Source organism: Procambarus clarkii, chromosome 60, assembly GCF_040958095.1.
Source record: "Procambarus clarkii isolate CNS0578487 chromosome 60, FALCON_Pclarkii_2.0, whole genome shotgun sequence".
In the NCBI taxonomy this organism is placed as follows: domain Eukaryota; kingdom Metazoa; phylum Arthropoda; class Malacostraca; order Decapoda; family Cambaridae; genus Procambarus; species Procambarus clarkii.
In genome coordinates this window covers 17,206,782-17,220,928 of record NC_091209.1, presented here as the reverse complement: position 1 = coordinate 17,220,928, position 14,147 = coordinate 17,206,782, and the positions used below count along the sequence as shown (strand labels likewise).

The window sequence follows — 14,147 nt, the reverse complement described above, 5'->3', positions numbered from 1 at the left end:
TCACAATCGACTGAGAATGGTCCAGGACGGACCGAAATGTCATCATCCCTTCACTTTCTAGTGTGGTCTGGTCAACATACTTCAGCCACATTATTGTGACTCCTCGTCTGTAACTTTCATGATAGTATCATCTGTGAGTGAGTGTAGCTTAGCCACAAAGTGGCTTATTGTTGGTCATCTTACTTCAGGGGTGAACTACATGAACTAGTAACATGTCAACTAGAGGTAAATTACAACAACCTTTCACTGCTTATGTGATAGCTGGATACAGCATTTATATATATTCAAGTAAATACAGTAAGTTTAATCTTCAACACTTAAGATTTAACATACTACAAACTAGTCTTGCTGTAAAATCAGTGCATCTTTGCAAATTAATGTGGATTATTTATTTTTTAGAAGTAAATGATGGCACCTCCACCAGGGATCAAAAGTACCTTCATAATCCCAACTGATCTGCTTGATGACATTGCAAGGTAAATGGCATCTTCCCTGTGTACATTTAGATTGTATGTTAATTTTAAATATAGTGTGTGTGTATGGTCCACTCTGTACATCTTCACATGTTCATTCCTCTCCCACAAATAACCCTTCAAGCTTATTACTACCCCCAAAATTTTTATTGTACTCTATTAAAGGTGTCTTCTAAAATCACAACAGCTGCAGTATATCTAACTGAATTGGATATCCTTTAAACCTATGATGTGCATCAGTTTTAGTTGAAAAAGTTATTGTTTACACATATACCTCGTTTAACGCTGGGGATGCATTCCTGGAAATGGGAGTTTTAGCTGAATCAATGCAATAAAGGGTTGTTATAGCGTAATTCCTATGGAGATGTGTTATCAATTTTGTAATTATTTATCTAGACCAGTAGTTCTCAAAGTCACAAATTACATTCCTCCCTTAGCAGTTCTCCCAACCCTACCATAATCAAGATTTTTTGTATAAATAATTTGCATCATAAATATAATCCTCCCCAGTTCCTCTTTACCCCCCCCCCCCCCAGCCAAATTTCCTTTCCTTAGATTAGAATTTTTTCCCTTCAGTGGACCTCTTTGAGAAGCACTGATCAAGACATATATTAAAGGTTCTTTTGGTTTCTGAAACAACAATACAAATGAGACGTATGATTTTAAATGTACTGTACTGTACATTCTGCAGGTACTATGTTATGCTTCGTATAAAAAGTTACACTTACCACACACACACATATTCATATTATGAACAAGATTGATATGGTTCAAATTGATGACTGTCAAACTTCCCCTCTTATGTACAGTATCATATAAAGGGAGGGAGGGTGAATATGTTAGTGAGAGGAATTAAGTGTGCATGTGAGAGATAGTAATGTGGGGGGGGGGCAGGAATGTGTGTGAAGGGGGCGGACAGGGATGTGTGTGGAGGGGGGGGTCAGAAATGTGTGCGGGGGACAGGAATTTGTGTGGGGAAGGACAGGAATGATTGGGGGTGGGTGGGAGACAGGAGTGTGGGACTGCAGTGGCATCCAGCTGTTTAGTCGACCAGACTATCAGCAAGGAGGGGCTTGGGAAAACTGATCCTCAAAATTATGTACTTGGCTCAACTCAGCAACTGTGTGAAGAAGTTGTGTATGCATCTGATTAACTGCTTATCCTTGTCTAGTCTGAAACATCTACAGCCCGAATCCCTCTTGCTCACCAGCTAGCTAATGATGGTATTAGATAGGATACAGTAATTGTAATCTTCACTAACATGGACAACATATTTTGTTTTCTTTATTTACAAAAAAGATACATTGAGTTTTGTAATAATTTTAGTGGATACACAAGTATACAGTAAAATGCAGCCATATTGATACAGTACAATGAACAGCAACAATTGAATTAATTTTTATAAGGCATTATGAAATACTATTGGTAGATTATATTAAATTTGTTTTTGTTTAATTTTGCTCCAAAGGGCAACAAGTTCATTAGGTTGACCAGACCACACACTAGAAGGTGAAGGGACGACGACATTTTGGTCCGTCCTGGACCATTCTCAAGTTCATTAGGTAGTGCCACTCATCCTGTGAGAGAACATACTAACATGGCAGCATGTACAACATTCCCCAAAAGGGAAAAAACAATTGGCTGGGTTGTTCATCCTGTCACTTGTCATCAGAAGCAACTGGGACCCACTCAAATGTCTCGAGTGACATTTGAGTGTCACTTGTCACTTGAGATTAAACTCTTACAACCCTCAAGCTTATATTTTTATTACAAGTGCAAAGTGGGAAATAGGAGACTCTTTAAGCATAGTATCTATGACAAAAAATTTCTCTTAGCTCAATGTGGGATTTATTGCAATGCTTTACATGTATTTCTAATGTAGCTTTGGTGGGCACAATCTTCAAGGGCTGGACAAACAATATCCTGCTTTCATACTGAAGATTCTGCAACTTTACTGCTGCTCAGCTGTTGCTTCCATCCCAAATTTCCCTGGGAAATTGTATCTAAACTGAATTCTTGCTTTTATAGATTTTCTCCCTTGTTCAGCTCTTCCTTCAAAATGATTAAATTTGTCAGTTCCATCTGCAGTGTACCAGTGTTGGATTCATTTCATATTTCATCATTACTGAAATAATTTTTTTGTTAATATTTGAGAAAATAGAGCTTTAGCACATCAGCAATGTGTGGGGTGGCGTTAAACGGGGTATGCACGTATTTTCTCTGTTTTGTATCTAAAAATTCCATATCCCTAACATCTAGTTTACCTGTGCTCATAGAAAGGGCAGTCAGTTTGTAGGGATTTGGAGTACAATGGGGACTTGGATGGAGTGTATGCAACACACTGCTACATGGCGCATGGTGTGGAAGATTTGTCCCTTTACAACTTGGTAATATGCTCGTCTCCACATATAGATCACTTACATACTGTGCATTGTTAATTGGTTTTCACATGCTATAGATTACATGTTAAAGATTTTTAATTAATGCAGACAGGAATGTACAAAATAATGTGATAAATCAACTAGCAAGAAGATTTTGAACAGAAATTATGTGAATCTCTTGTCTGCTCTTGACAGGCATTCTGGCTGAGATGATATCGCCCACAGTAACCTGACTATTGAATGTACAGTAATACATAGGGTATGTCATCTTGTATCTAAGGCATTGATTATCAGCAAAAGGGAGCACAGAAGTTTTGCCATGTGGCTGATGGTTTAATACACTTTACTTTGCATGAATTAGTTAGGAATGCTGCTGTTTAGACATTGTGATATGCATTACACTCCAGTCACTTGATTAATTCTTTGTTTTGTTTTGTGTTAAAGTGCTGCTGTCTGCTTTTCTTGAATGATTACTTATGGGTGTTTTCATGAAATCTAATTGATGCTTTACTTGCTAGGGGAGAGAGCATCTTCACTTCACTTTCACTTTTGAGAGCATAGGTTATATAATTAAATGAATGTAGGGTTTGAAGCTAAATTTATAACTTGTACAGAGTTTCCTTCTGTGTTCCACAGCTATCCCCCACTATAAAACATACCTGTACTTGTGACGCCGTGGTTAGGGCAGCCGACTCACAACTGATTTGTCCTAGGTTTGATTCCCAGGCATGGCGAGATATTTGAGTACTGTTTACCTAGCAGTACTGTAATTAAGTACAGGACTTGTGAGCTAAGCAATTGTTGTGGTTTGGCCAAGGGGGACCTTGATAAGCCTAATATGTGTCCTGTCTACATCAGTGAGAAATCATACACATACACACATGAGTATGCAAATTATCATAGGAAAATAATTTGAAATTTGAGTTAGGCATAGTAAAAAAAAATTGGAGAATTATTTAAAAAAATTGATGGATATTGTATCAAATACAAAGGGCCAAGATATTGTGGATTATAATCTTAGGTGAAACAATTGAGAAAAAAGTTGGTAAAATAACTAAATTGCTTAAATAAACATCTAAAATTAATAAAACTTAAACAGTATTTAGAAGTAAAGAAAAAGAAATTATATCAAAGGGGTAAACTTGGACAAGGACGTAGGAAAGTGCATAAAACGAATCTCGGAAGATTCAACGGTGTCAGTACTGTATTGTACGTATAATGGAACACGATGATGAAGGTAGAAGAATGGAAAAGAGCTGACTAGGCTACTCAAGAAAACATTTATGAAGGCAAAATAAATGAAATCTGTACAGTACAATGAAAATAGTTTAACAGTAGATGTTGAAATGCAGTGGAAGAGAAAGTAAACTCCTGGATGCAATACACAAAACATCCCAGCTCACTAACCTGCCAGATATGCAAACACGCAAGACTTTAATATAAAGCATTGAGATCAAATAGTAGATGAGAACAATGATGACATAAGGAGATCTCCATCACACCAGTGAAAATTGTCAGTCCTAACTGAATAGTTGTGGCCATGGTAATAGCAAGACTTGCCTAAGGGAATAGGCAAGTGATACTGCTCAGAAACTATTTTAGAAGGGGTAACAGGGAATAGGCAAGTGATACTGCTCAGAAACTATTTTAAAAGGGGTAACGGAATACTTCACAAATAAAGGGATATTGAGCACTTAGACGATACTATACTATGGTACATATACTATGTACCAGAAATTATAGAAACCTGAGGAAATCCAATACTGTTAGCCTATAGAAGATGCCACACCATGAGAACAGCTCTAATCCTTTCACACACATACATACATACATACATACATACATACATACATACATACATACATACTCTTTATCATCATTATCATGAATTAATAAGATTAACATCAGCACGAAGCATTTGTCTCAAACTTGTGTGGTCCATGCTGTGCCTGTAGAGTTAATAATCTTAACCACCTATGAGAAAGATGGTCATATTGTTGACCTCGTGGCTTGAGCGATCTCAGCAGGGATGTCTTTGGTGTACCGGTGATATATTCTTGATCAATGGTCTGCCCACTGCTCTTTCAGTCCCTTTATTTTTGCACAGCATAATTAAAGATGAAATTGAGCTTCTTTGTTTTGTGTTATGTGATTGTATTCTTTGGTAAATATCTTTTCATGCTACAGTTTATTACAATTTTGTATAATTCTTGCTTTTATTTGCCATGCTTCATTGGTAATTTGCACATGATATGCTACTTATGGGTATATAATACAGGTTCCTCAGGTGCTACCCTTAGATGCTACCCCCAGGTACTATCCCTAGGTACTACCCCCAGGTACTACCCCCAGGTACTATTCTCATGGTTCCAGCTCTTAGTTTAGCTTCAGATAGACAATATTAACATCAGCAATAAAAATGATGGAAAGTTCCTTGGCCTATACTGTACATAGACAAAAGACTCAACTTCAGCACCCACATACAACATGTAATCAAAAAAGTCTCAACAATGGTTGGTATACATTCTAAAATCAGATATTATGTCCCAAACTCTGCTCTCCTCTCATTATAATATGCGTTAATCTATCCCTATCTTACATACAGTATCTGTGCATGGGGTTCAACCACTGCAAACTACCTCAAGGCCATCATCACCCAGCAAAAATCAGCTATCCGAACAATAACAAACTGTTTTCGGATAACACACATTCTCTTGTGCCATTTACATGTACAAAACCTTGTTCCTAATTGCAAATCCTGATCTGAAACTCTTTCTTGACAGATGTAATAGAACCAATAATCACCACACCAGAAATAAATATCTCTTTGATATCCCCAGAGTCAAACTAAATCTGTGTAAACACTCTTTGCAAATAAAGGGACCTAGTCTATGGGACTCACTCCCTAACGAATTAAAAAGCTATCCAACCTATGCCTTATTCAAAATTAAAACCAAAAAATACCTAATTTCATCCTCATAGTTTCCTACCTAATTCTTCAAACTCACACTGTATCTTGTGCTATCCACTCCCCCAATATATTTGCATAAGTCATACAACTTCACCATTGTAATCACTACTATCAACTTACATCATGGTTGTTATGTTGAATGCAAATTTTACTACAATGTACCTATTAATAATCCTCAAATTATACTACAATGTACCTGTTAATAATCCTCAAATTTTACTATAATGTACCTATTAATTTTCTTACAATGTGCCTGTTAAAATCCTTAAATTTTTGCTACAAATTACCTACATCAAATTATCTGTTAGAGTAAGACCTGCTGAAACACTATGCGTGTTAGTGGCTTTTACAAGAATGTAAAAACACCAATCCTATGTACTCTCATAAACCCAATGTACCTTCTTGTATATATATAAATAAATAAATAATAAGTCTAGAGCCTAAATTCCCACCCGAAAGCACTTAATCACATGTTAACATTTATATTTTATTTAATTTATTTTGATTGAGTGACACTAACTGTGGTAGGTATATGTAGTGTGTGATCAACCTCAGTTTGAAATGGTGGATTTCTCTGGTGTTTTAATTAATAAATTTGGAACATTATATGTTTTGTGGTTCAGGTCATTTCTCAATCGTAACCTATGTGTTTATTTCTGGCGGAAGCCCAGAAGGTTCCCTGAAGGCAGGGAGTCACCGGGGCTCCTCCAGAAATTTGTTTCATTACATACAGCGCTGAGTTTTTATGAATATGTTTTGTATGAGTTTGCGTAAACTCACTCTCTCTTCCTGTAACTTTTCCTGGCACTTCCTGCCACGAATATATGTTTGTTCTTGTCACTTTTGCTCACTCTATCTCTCTCTCTCTCTTTCAATCACTTGCGCCCTCTCTTTTCTTGCTCCTCCTTTACTATTCTCTTGCCACTTCTCTCTCTTTATGCTACTCCCTCCCATGTTCTACCACTCTCACCTTCCCTCTCAACCACTCCTTGCCTATCTGTTTTTCTTCCTGCCTCTTTGTTTCTTCTAGCCAACCTTTTTTTTCCTGTTCTCTCTTTTTTTTTCTTCCTCTAACCTATCACTTTTCTTGTCCCATTTGTCCTCCTTTGATTCCTTGTTTTCCCTTATTTCTTGCCCCTTCCACTTTTCTTGCACCCATCTTCCTTCTTTTCATTGCCGCTTCCTTCCTATCTTGATCAATTCATCCCCCCTCTCTTCCTATCTACCTATTTCATTTTGTCTAGAAGTTGTCACCACACCACTTTCTGCGTGTTGCACTGTGTTTATGTTTGCCAGTCTAAGGATAATTCCTGTGGTTTATGGGCCCCTTTAGCACTCTTATGGTAGATTTTAGAGCCACATGTTATAATGACGGGGTCTACTGATTTCATCACATTACTCAATGCACCAGCTAATACTGTATTCATTACACTACACTGTACTCATTACATTAGACTACTCATAATACTTGTCACTTGTCACTAATCTAAATATTCTCCCCAACAGTCGATTTCTGCTTGATGCTCCAGATTCTGAACTGGGGAATCCCATATCCCTGTGCTTTCTGACAGAGTTGGCTTACTGGTTCTATCTGGACGAGTACGCAGAGGAGGATGACTCGCTCAACAACCTCAAGTTTGATCCATTTGCTCAGCAGCTTTTAAATGTAAGCATGGCCAGCCACATAACCCATAAGCACGGCCAGCCACATAACCCGTTACTTTATTCTGAGCCAGTTTCTCTTGGTTGCTTCCCAAGCCACTGTACACTACACCATTCATATGCCACTTTGTTACTTTGCAATTCGACTTACTATGTAGAGTGGAGAGACAATGGAAAGAGAATTCTAATCTACCACATGGTGACTACTTGTTATTACTTGTTATAAGGTGAAAGAATAGGAAATAATCCAAAATAAACCACTTGGCTTAGAAGGAAAACTAATTATTTTACTAACTTTGTATTAGTAATTAACAGCTTCACTGAAAGTCACTAGGTAGCAGCATTAGTTATTACAACAGGGTTGGGGAGGTCAAAGTTCCTCATCATATATTATATTGCCATTCTAGCCTTTTGTATATATGTGTTAAAAAATATTTGGTGTACTGTATCTTATTATACCATTTCATCACCTTTTGGCAGAGAGTTGGCTTCAAACCTCAGACTGGAACCATAGAGGATATGCTGCAGGGGTTCCGTGACTTTAAACATCGGGTGCCAACATATGGCGGCCTCTTGCTCAACCAGGACCTCAGCCAGGTCCTACTGGTGCAGGTATGTTGATGAGTAGGAAAATATGAGAGGTGGCAGAGCCGGGTTTACCCTTGGTTTACTTTTTTTCTGTTTTGATAATTTTCTTCTATCACAGTCTGGCCGAGGATGGAGCAGAACAAAATAAAACGAAACGGCAGTGTGTGGAATAAAGGTGCAGGGAGATAAGAAAATTAGTTCTTGCAGTTCATCTGACTGACTAGTCTAAATTCTATAGGTACAGCAGGTTTATATTCAAAACTAAACACCATACCTAGATTAAATACAACTTGCATTGCAGTGGTCAAAATGCATTATGTCAAATTGGCATTTAGGCTTATTCAACTTCTGTCAGTCTTCACTGTGTACAGCCTTGTTTTCTGGGAGGACCACATCAATAGCTTCCTCAAGTGCTGGTACTACCAAGCCTTAGTGAAAAGTATCAGGTCTCTGAGACCTTCCCTTTCTACCAAGAGCCAGGAACAGAATCTGGCAGATATGTCACACTGGAAACAATCCTAAATGGCTTAGTTTCCTTTCTCGGCATCAGTAAATAGATTTCGCAATGTCTGTAGCACACCAGGTGGAAAAAATACTCTGGAATAGTGAGGAGGGACCTTTGACAAGTCACTAGCTTCCTGTCTATCAAAGCACTCGAGATGTTGGTTCTTGGGTAAATTCAGGTAAAATCCTACCAAATTAGAGTGTGAGCACCACAATCATGCAAGCGATCATTAATGCCACACAAAATGTATATTACGACTGCAAAAGCAGAAAGATCTTAGTGATGAAGAGGAATATCTTGCAAAGTATTTAATATTATGAACTTGAATATTATCCATTAGAAGGAGGAGGATCCAGTTCTGACATGTGGTTCCCATCTTTGAAGAGGAACAAATCACACCTTGCCTGACCCACAGGAAATTGAGATTCAAGAAACCTGTGCAGCACTGAAATGTCTGCACCCCTCCTTCACCAGATAAGAGAAAGGATCACCTAAGGAACATAACTCTACCCCAGGTCAGTGACAAGAGACAGGAGAGATACCATTGAGGAATCACCCCAGAAACATAACTCTACCCCAGGCCAGTGACAAGAGACAGGAGAGGTACCATCGAGGAATCACCACAGAAACATAACTCTACCCCAGGCCAGTGACAGGAGGGGTACCATTGCCCAGGCCAGTGACAGGAGGGGTACCATTGAGGAATCAGGAAATCCTGTTTTGTTGTACTGTATCAAGTTTTGTCTGGTTGCAAATTATTTCTATTCCAACAAGGGTTCTGTTCTAGTGTGATCTGTTCTGTTGCAGTAGCACAATATTTTGATGCCAAATTCACCTACAAAAAGTAAATTTGAAATCAAGAAAATAATGTTTGGTTTAATTTGTTAAAATTTTCAGCCTGTCCAACACAAACTTATTCCATTGATGTCTTCCATTATTTTCTGATGCTACAATTCACTGCAATCTTACTGCCAGAGTGAAAGCCCTCTTTTGCATCTGGACCTCTAGTGGACCCGATACCATTAGAGTGGGACTCAAATATAGTGTAAACGTTTGCTATGTATGCCCTCTTTTATGGCATCTGAATATTGCCATTTCAGGATATATATATATATATATACCATTTTCATAATCAATATCCTTGACAGGGTTTCTGGCACCGTGCTTCATGGGGTTTTCCAAAGGGCAAGATCAATGTTGATGAGGAACCTCATAACTGCGCCATCAGAGAAGTGAGTTTTTGCTGCAGTAATATTATTTCATTCTCTGTAGTGTTATGCGGTATTTTTTGTTTTGATAATCCATTTTAAATGAGGTATATACAAAGCAAGAGGCATATGTCTGGCTGTTTTGGTGAGCTTTTTGGTTAGCGTGAGTCTGGTAAATGTGTGTGTGGCTGGTGTGTGTGTGTGTGTGTGTGTATGAGTCTGGTAAATATATGTCTGACTGGTGTGTGTTTGAGTATGGTTGGTGTTCCTTGTATTCCTCTTATTCTTACTTCATTCTATTCTTACATTCATCCCATTTTTACCTTTCATCCTATTCTTACCTTTCATCTTACTCTTACCTTTTTCTCTTACGTGCTCCTCATCTTTCATTTCTCTTTCTTTCCTTATTTATTTGCCCATACCTTCCTATCTTCTATGACACAACTTGATAGTGGTCCAGGGTGGACCGAAACGTCTTCGTTTCTCCATTATCTGATATGTGTGGTTTTGTCATACTATTTTCTCCTATTCCACATTCATAACATTGCATTTATTTATATTAAATTCCATTTTCCAAGTGTTGCTCCATACACTTATTTTGCTCAGGTCATCTTGAAGGGCATGGCAATCATCTGTTTCTTCTTCCCTAGTAGCTTAGCATCATCAGCAAACATGTTCACATAGTTCTGTATTCCTTCTGGTAGATCGTTTTTATAGACAATGAACATTACTGGTGATAGAACTGAACACCGTGGTACTACTGAACTCCACTGGTAACATTTCTCCAGTGTGCTTGGATTCAACGTTCTGACTCTTCTGCTGTTTCCTCTTTTGCTTTTAATATTTAGTTCCTTTGTGTACATCCAGATGTCGTTCAGGTAAGCTTGTTAGCCATCTTCAGGGATGCACCTGAACTGTGGCAGAGCTTTTCATTTGGTAGATTCATCCTCTTTTGATGGCATTCTATGGTTTCATTTTTTGGTTAGGGGAAATATCTCCTCTGAATTTCTTAATTAATTTGGGGTCTCTCCCTACTGTTAAGCTATCTTATGTTGGAGAGTTGATTCACGGAGTTACTCAAAAATTGGGTGTCGAGTTTATTAAACTTCTAAGTATCCCCTCTGTCACACCATTTTCTACCTTTTAAAGTCCTGATATAACATATTTATGCAGGTGGTTTGGGCTTTAAAGTGAAGGTAGTTGGCACGTCTTAATCTGTTATTCTGCCATCTAGTGGCAGTTGGAGTAGAGATAGAGTTTTTGTTTTCACTCCTTGGTGTCATATCGAGTGGTCTATTTGATGGTGGATTAAACATTTATCTCCCCTCCCCATTTGAGGTGATAAGACCACTTGCAAAGATACTTGTTACCACAGAGCACAAGTTAACAGAGCACGATGAGAATGTCCTTTTCTGGTTCAGGGAGGGACCAAGAGGTCGCTCAGAATGAATTGTTTAATACTCTCATTGTCTTATTTTTATTTTTCTAATTAATAGCTTTTGCTTACCACAGGTACTTGAAGAAACTGGCTATGACATATCTCCACTGATTGACCCAAGTGGGTACTTGGAAACATCTATTGGGGAGCAGTTTGTGCGGCTTTACATCATTCCAGGCGTCTCCACTACTACAGAATTTGTACCACGCACCAAAGGAGAGATCAAGCAACTCAAATGGTTTCCCATCAGCCAGCTGCCATCACATAAGAATGACCGCAACTTTAATAAGGTCAATGGCTCGACTAACATGTTTTACATGGTGATGCCCTTTGTCAAGTGAGTATCTTTATCACTCAGTTGAATCATTTTTGGTAGTTGGTGTAAGGTACGAAATTGATCTCGTACCTTACATTGGGAGAAACCAAAGTTGCTGGTCTGGGGAGGGCAGGTTGTGGTTTCCCAGTAGTAAGGAATCTAGTTGTACATGTGTTAATCAATAACATACAGTGGATCCTCGGTTTTCGAGCGCTCCTGTTTTCAAATTTTTCGGTTCTCGAGATCAATTCCTTAAAAAAAATTTGACTCGGTACTCGAGTTTGTTGATACACATATGGGCCGACCGAGCGCATGGCGTGCTTCAGTTTATCAGTGTCTCCTGCCTGGTGACGACCACGCTTGAATTCTTTGTGAAGAATTTCTTTGTTTATGTGTTTTTTTGGTTTCTGAACATAAAAGTTTTTATTATATATCAACCCATAGGTTCCAAGAAAGTCAGTGGTAAAGTCCAACCTAAGAAAATAGTTATGAGGATGACGATAGAGGAAAAAACGAGATCATTCATAGTGAGACAATGTGATGTCTCACTACAGACAAGTGTTAAAATGTAGAGATAAACTAGTGTCTATAGACAGATTCTTAGTAAGACAAGCAAGCAGTGAGCCATAACCAGGTCCTAGTGGTATGCCTGCAAAACGTAAGAGAGAGAGTACCCCAGAAATATCATCACTGGTGTTAAAATGGAAGGGAACTCCCCTTCAAAACACTAACACCTCTTCTCCTCCCCCCTTCCTCACTGTCTCCCATACGCCAACAAGAGTCCTCATTAAAGGTAAGATATACTTGTACATACTGTAGTACAAAATATAAGTACTGTAGTAGTATAATGTATAAAATGTATTTTTAAGTTAATATTTTTGGGGGAGTGAAACAGATTAATTCAATTTATATTATTTCTTATGGAAAAATTCATTTCAGTTTTCGAACCACCTCTGGGTATGGATTAAATTTGAAAACGGAGGTACCACTGTACTGTGCTTCCATCCTTTCGCACAGATGCAAAATATACTAAGTTATACTTACAAGTAGTTTTAATTAGATAAGAGACAACATAGATCAGTTAGTAATAATCTTCACTGCTGTTTACAGCATCCACAGTTGATAAATCTGTCCAGACCCGTGGATTAAGCTAGCCTTCCTAGTTAGCTATCATACAGTAACAATGAACACTTTCGTGGATACTTGGATTTCAAATTTCAAGTAGCAATTAACACATTGAAGTAATTAATAATAGAAGTATGCAATATATATATAGGGCTATTTATGTATAGAAAACTGAAAATTACTCTGAAAATAGCTATGAACTTAAAGTTTTGGATTAATGCATGCGAGTAGTAGTCTTTCCACTAAATTTTTGGCATCTGGAAATTTTGTTACATAATGCATTGTAATTTTGCTTAATTTCCTGCTTGCCCATCAGACCGCTCAGAGAATGGCTGGCCAACCGTCAGAGGGCAGCTGTGAATGGAACTGGTAATGGTGCAGGGAGGGAAGGGCGAAGGCGTCACCGCAGTTCCACAACTGCAGCTGACCACAACCAGAGTTACAGCCAGACAAGACATAGCCATTCACCTGCCACAACTTCCGACACTGCCAAACGACCACAGCCTACTCCAGACACCAGCAGAAAGCAACAAAGTACAGCCTTTTCTTCATACATACAGGTTAGTGTATGTAAAGGTAACACAGAAGTAGGCCGGTGAATATATAGGGAGCTAATGACCATCATATGGGTGTGCTTTTAATGGTTTCTGAGCTAGATTCCATGGACCCAGATTACCAAACACGCCGGGCTCTATCGTCCTCCACCTTCACCATGAAAATTATCTTTGCTAATAATCCTGCCATGTGATTTGAGGATGAGAGGCAGTTGAAAATCTCGTCATTAAAGCTCTGTTTATTTCGGTACACTTAAATTTTTGCTGGAATGATACAGTATAGGTATGTCCATAACTTGCAGACCTTTTAAAATACCAAATTAATTAAAGACACTTATTCAAACTTCCTTAAAAAGTCACAATGTAGTACAGATAAAAGGAGAATTTTTTCACCCAAAAGATATTAATCATATGGAGTTGCTTACCCGACGAAACCACATACTGTATTGCAATACAGCACTGCAGATTAAAATACACCTGGAAACAATCCTCAGGTGTAATGGTGGGACCTTTAACAAGCCATCAGCTTCCCAGCCCTGTTGAGGCCACAAGAAAAGGCGGCCTTTGTTAAACATTCAGGTAACCTCTGCTACTAGTATTCATATTCACAATTCATTGCAGGAGGAAGCAGCAGGTTTTGAGAGATTGCGCATCAACACTGACAGCTCACCTCGCAGAAGAGAGGCTTCCACCAAGGCAAAATCACGCAAATCTTTATTTGGAGGTATGTAGTAATTATGTCTGGGAGGACCCTTGGTAGCTTTATATAACATGTGTTGTGGTGAAGCCAAGTCGTGAGAAGTGTAGAAACCAGTATTACCAACTAAAGCAGTATGCAGGATTCTGAAAGCTGTAAATGCTTAACAAAGATTCTTCATTTATTCCCTGCTTTTGTGCTAGGAAAATGTGATGTAATTGATGTTTAC

General features: G+C 38.3%; 1 protein-coding gene across 1 annotated transcript in view; it reads left to right on the top strand.

Annotated features, from left to right (window-relative positions):
- Positions 1-14,147, top strand: part of LOC123766750 (m7GpppN-mRNA hydrolase) — a 30,460-nt gene that overhangs the window by 2,685 nt on the left and 13,628 nt on the right. Inside the window, exons 2-8 of the mRNA XM_045756096.2 lie at positions 400-476; positions 7,332-7,491; positions 7,968-8,099; positions 9,729-9,812; positions 11,301-11,563; positions 12,984-13,227; positions 13,843-13,945. Of these exons, the coding sequence (XP_045612052.1) occupies positions 406-476; positions 7,332-7,491; positions 7,968-8,099; positions 9,729-9,812; positions 11,301-11,563; positions 12,984-13,227; positions 13,843-13,945 (1,057 nt within the window). The 5' untranslated portion in view covers positions 400-405. The remainder of the gene's footprint in view (positions 1-399; positions 477-7,331; positions 7,492-7,967; positions 8,100-9,728; positions 9,813-11,300; positions 11,564-12,983; positions 13,228-13,842; positions 13,946-14,147) is intronic.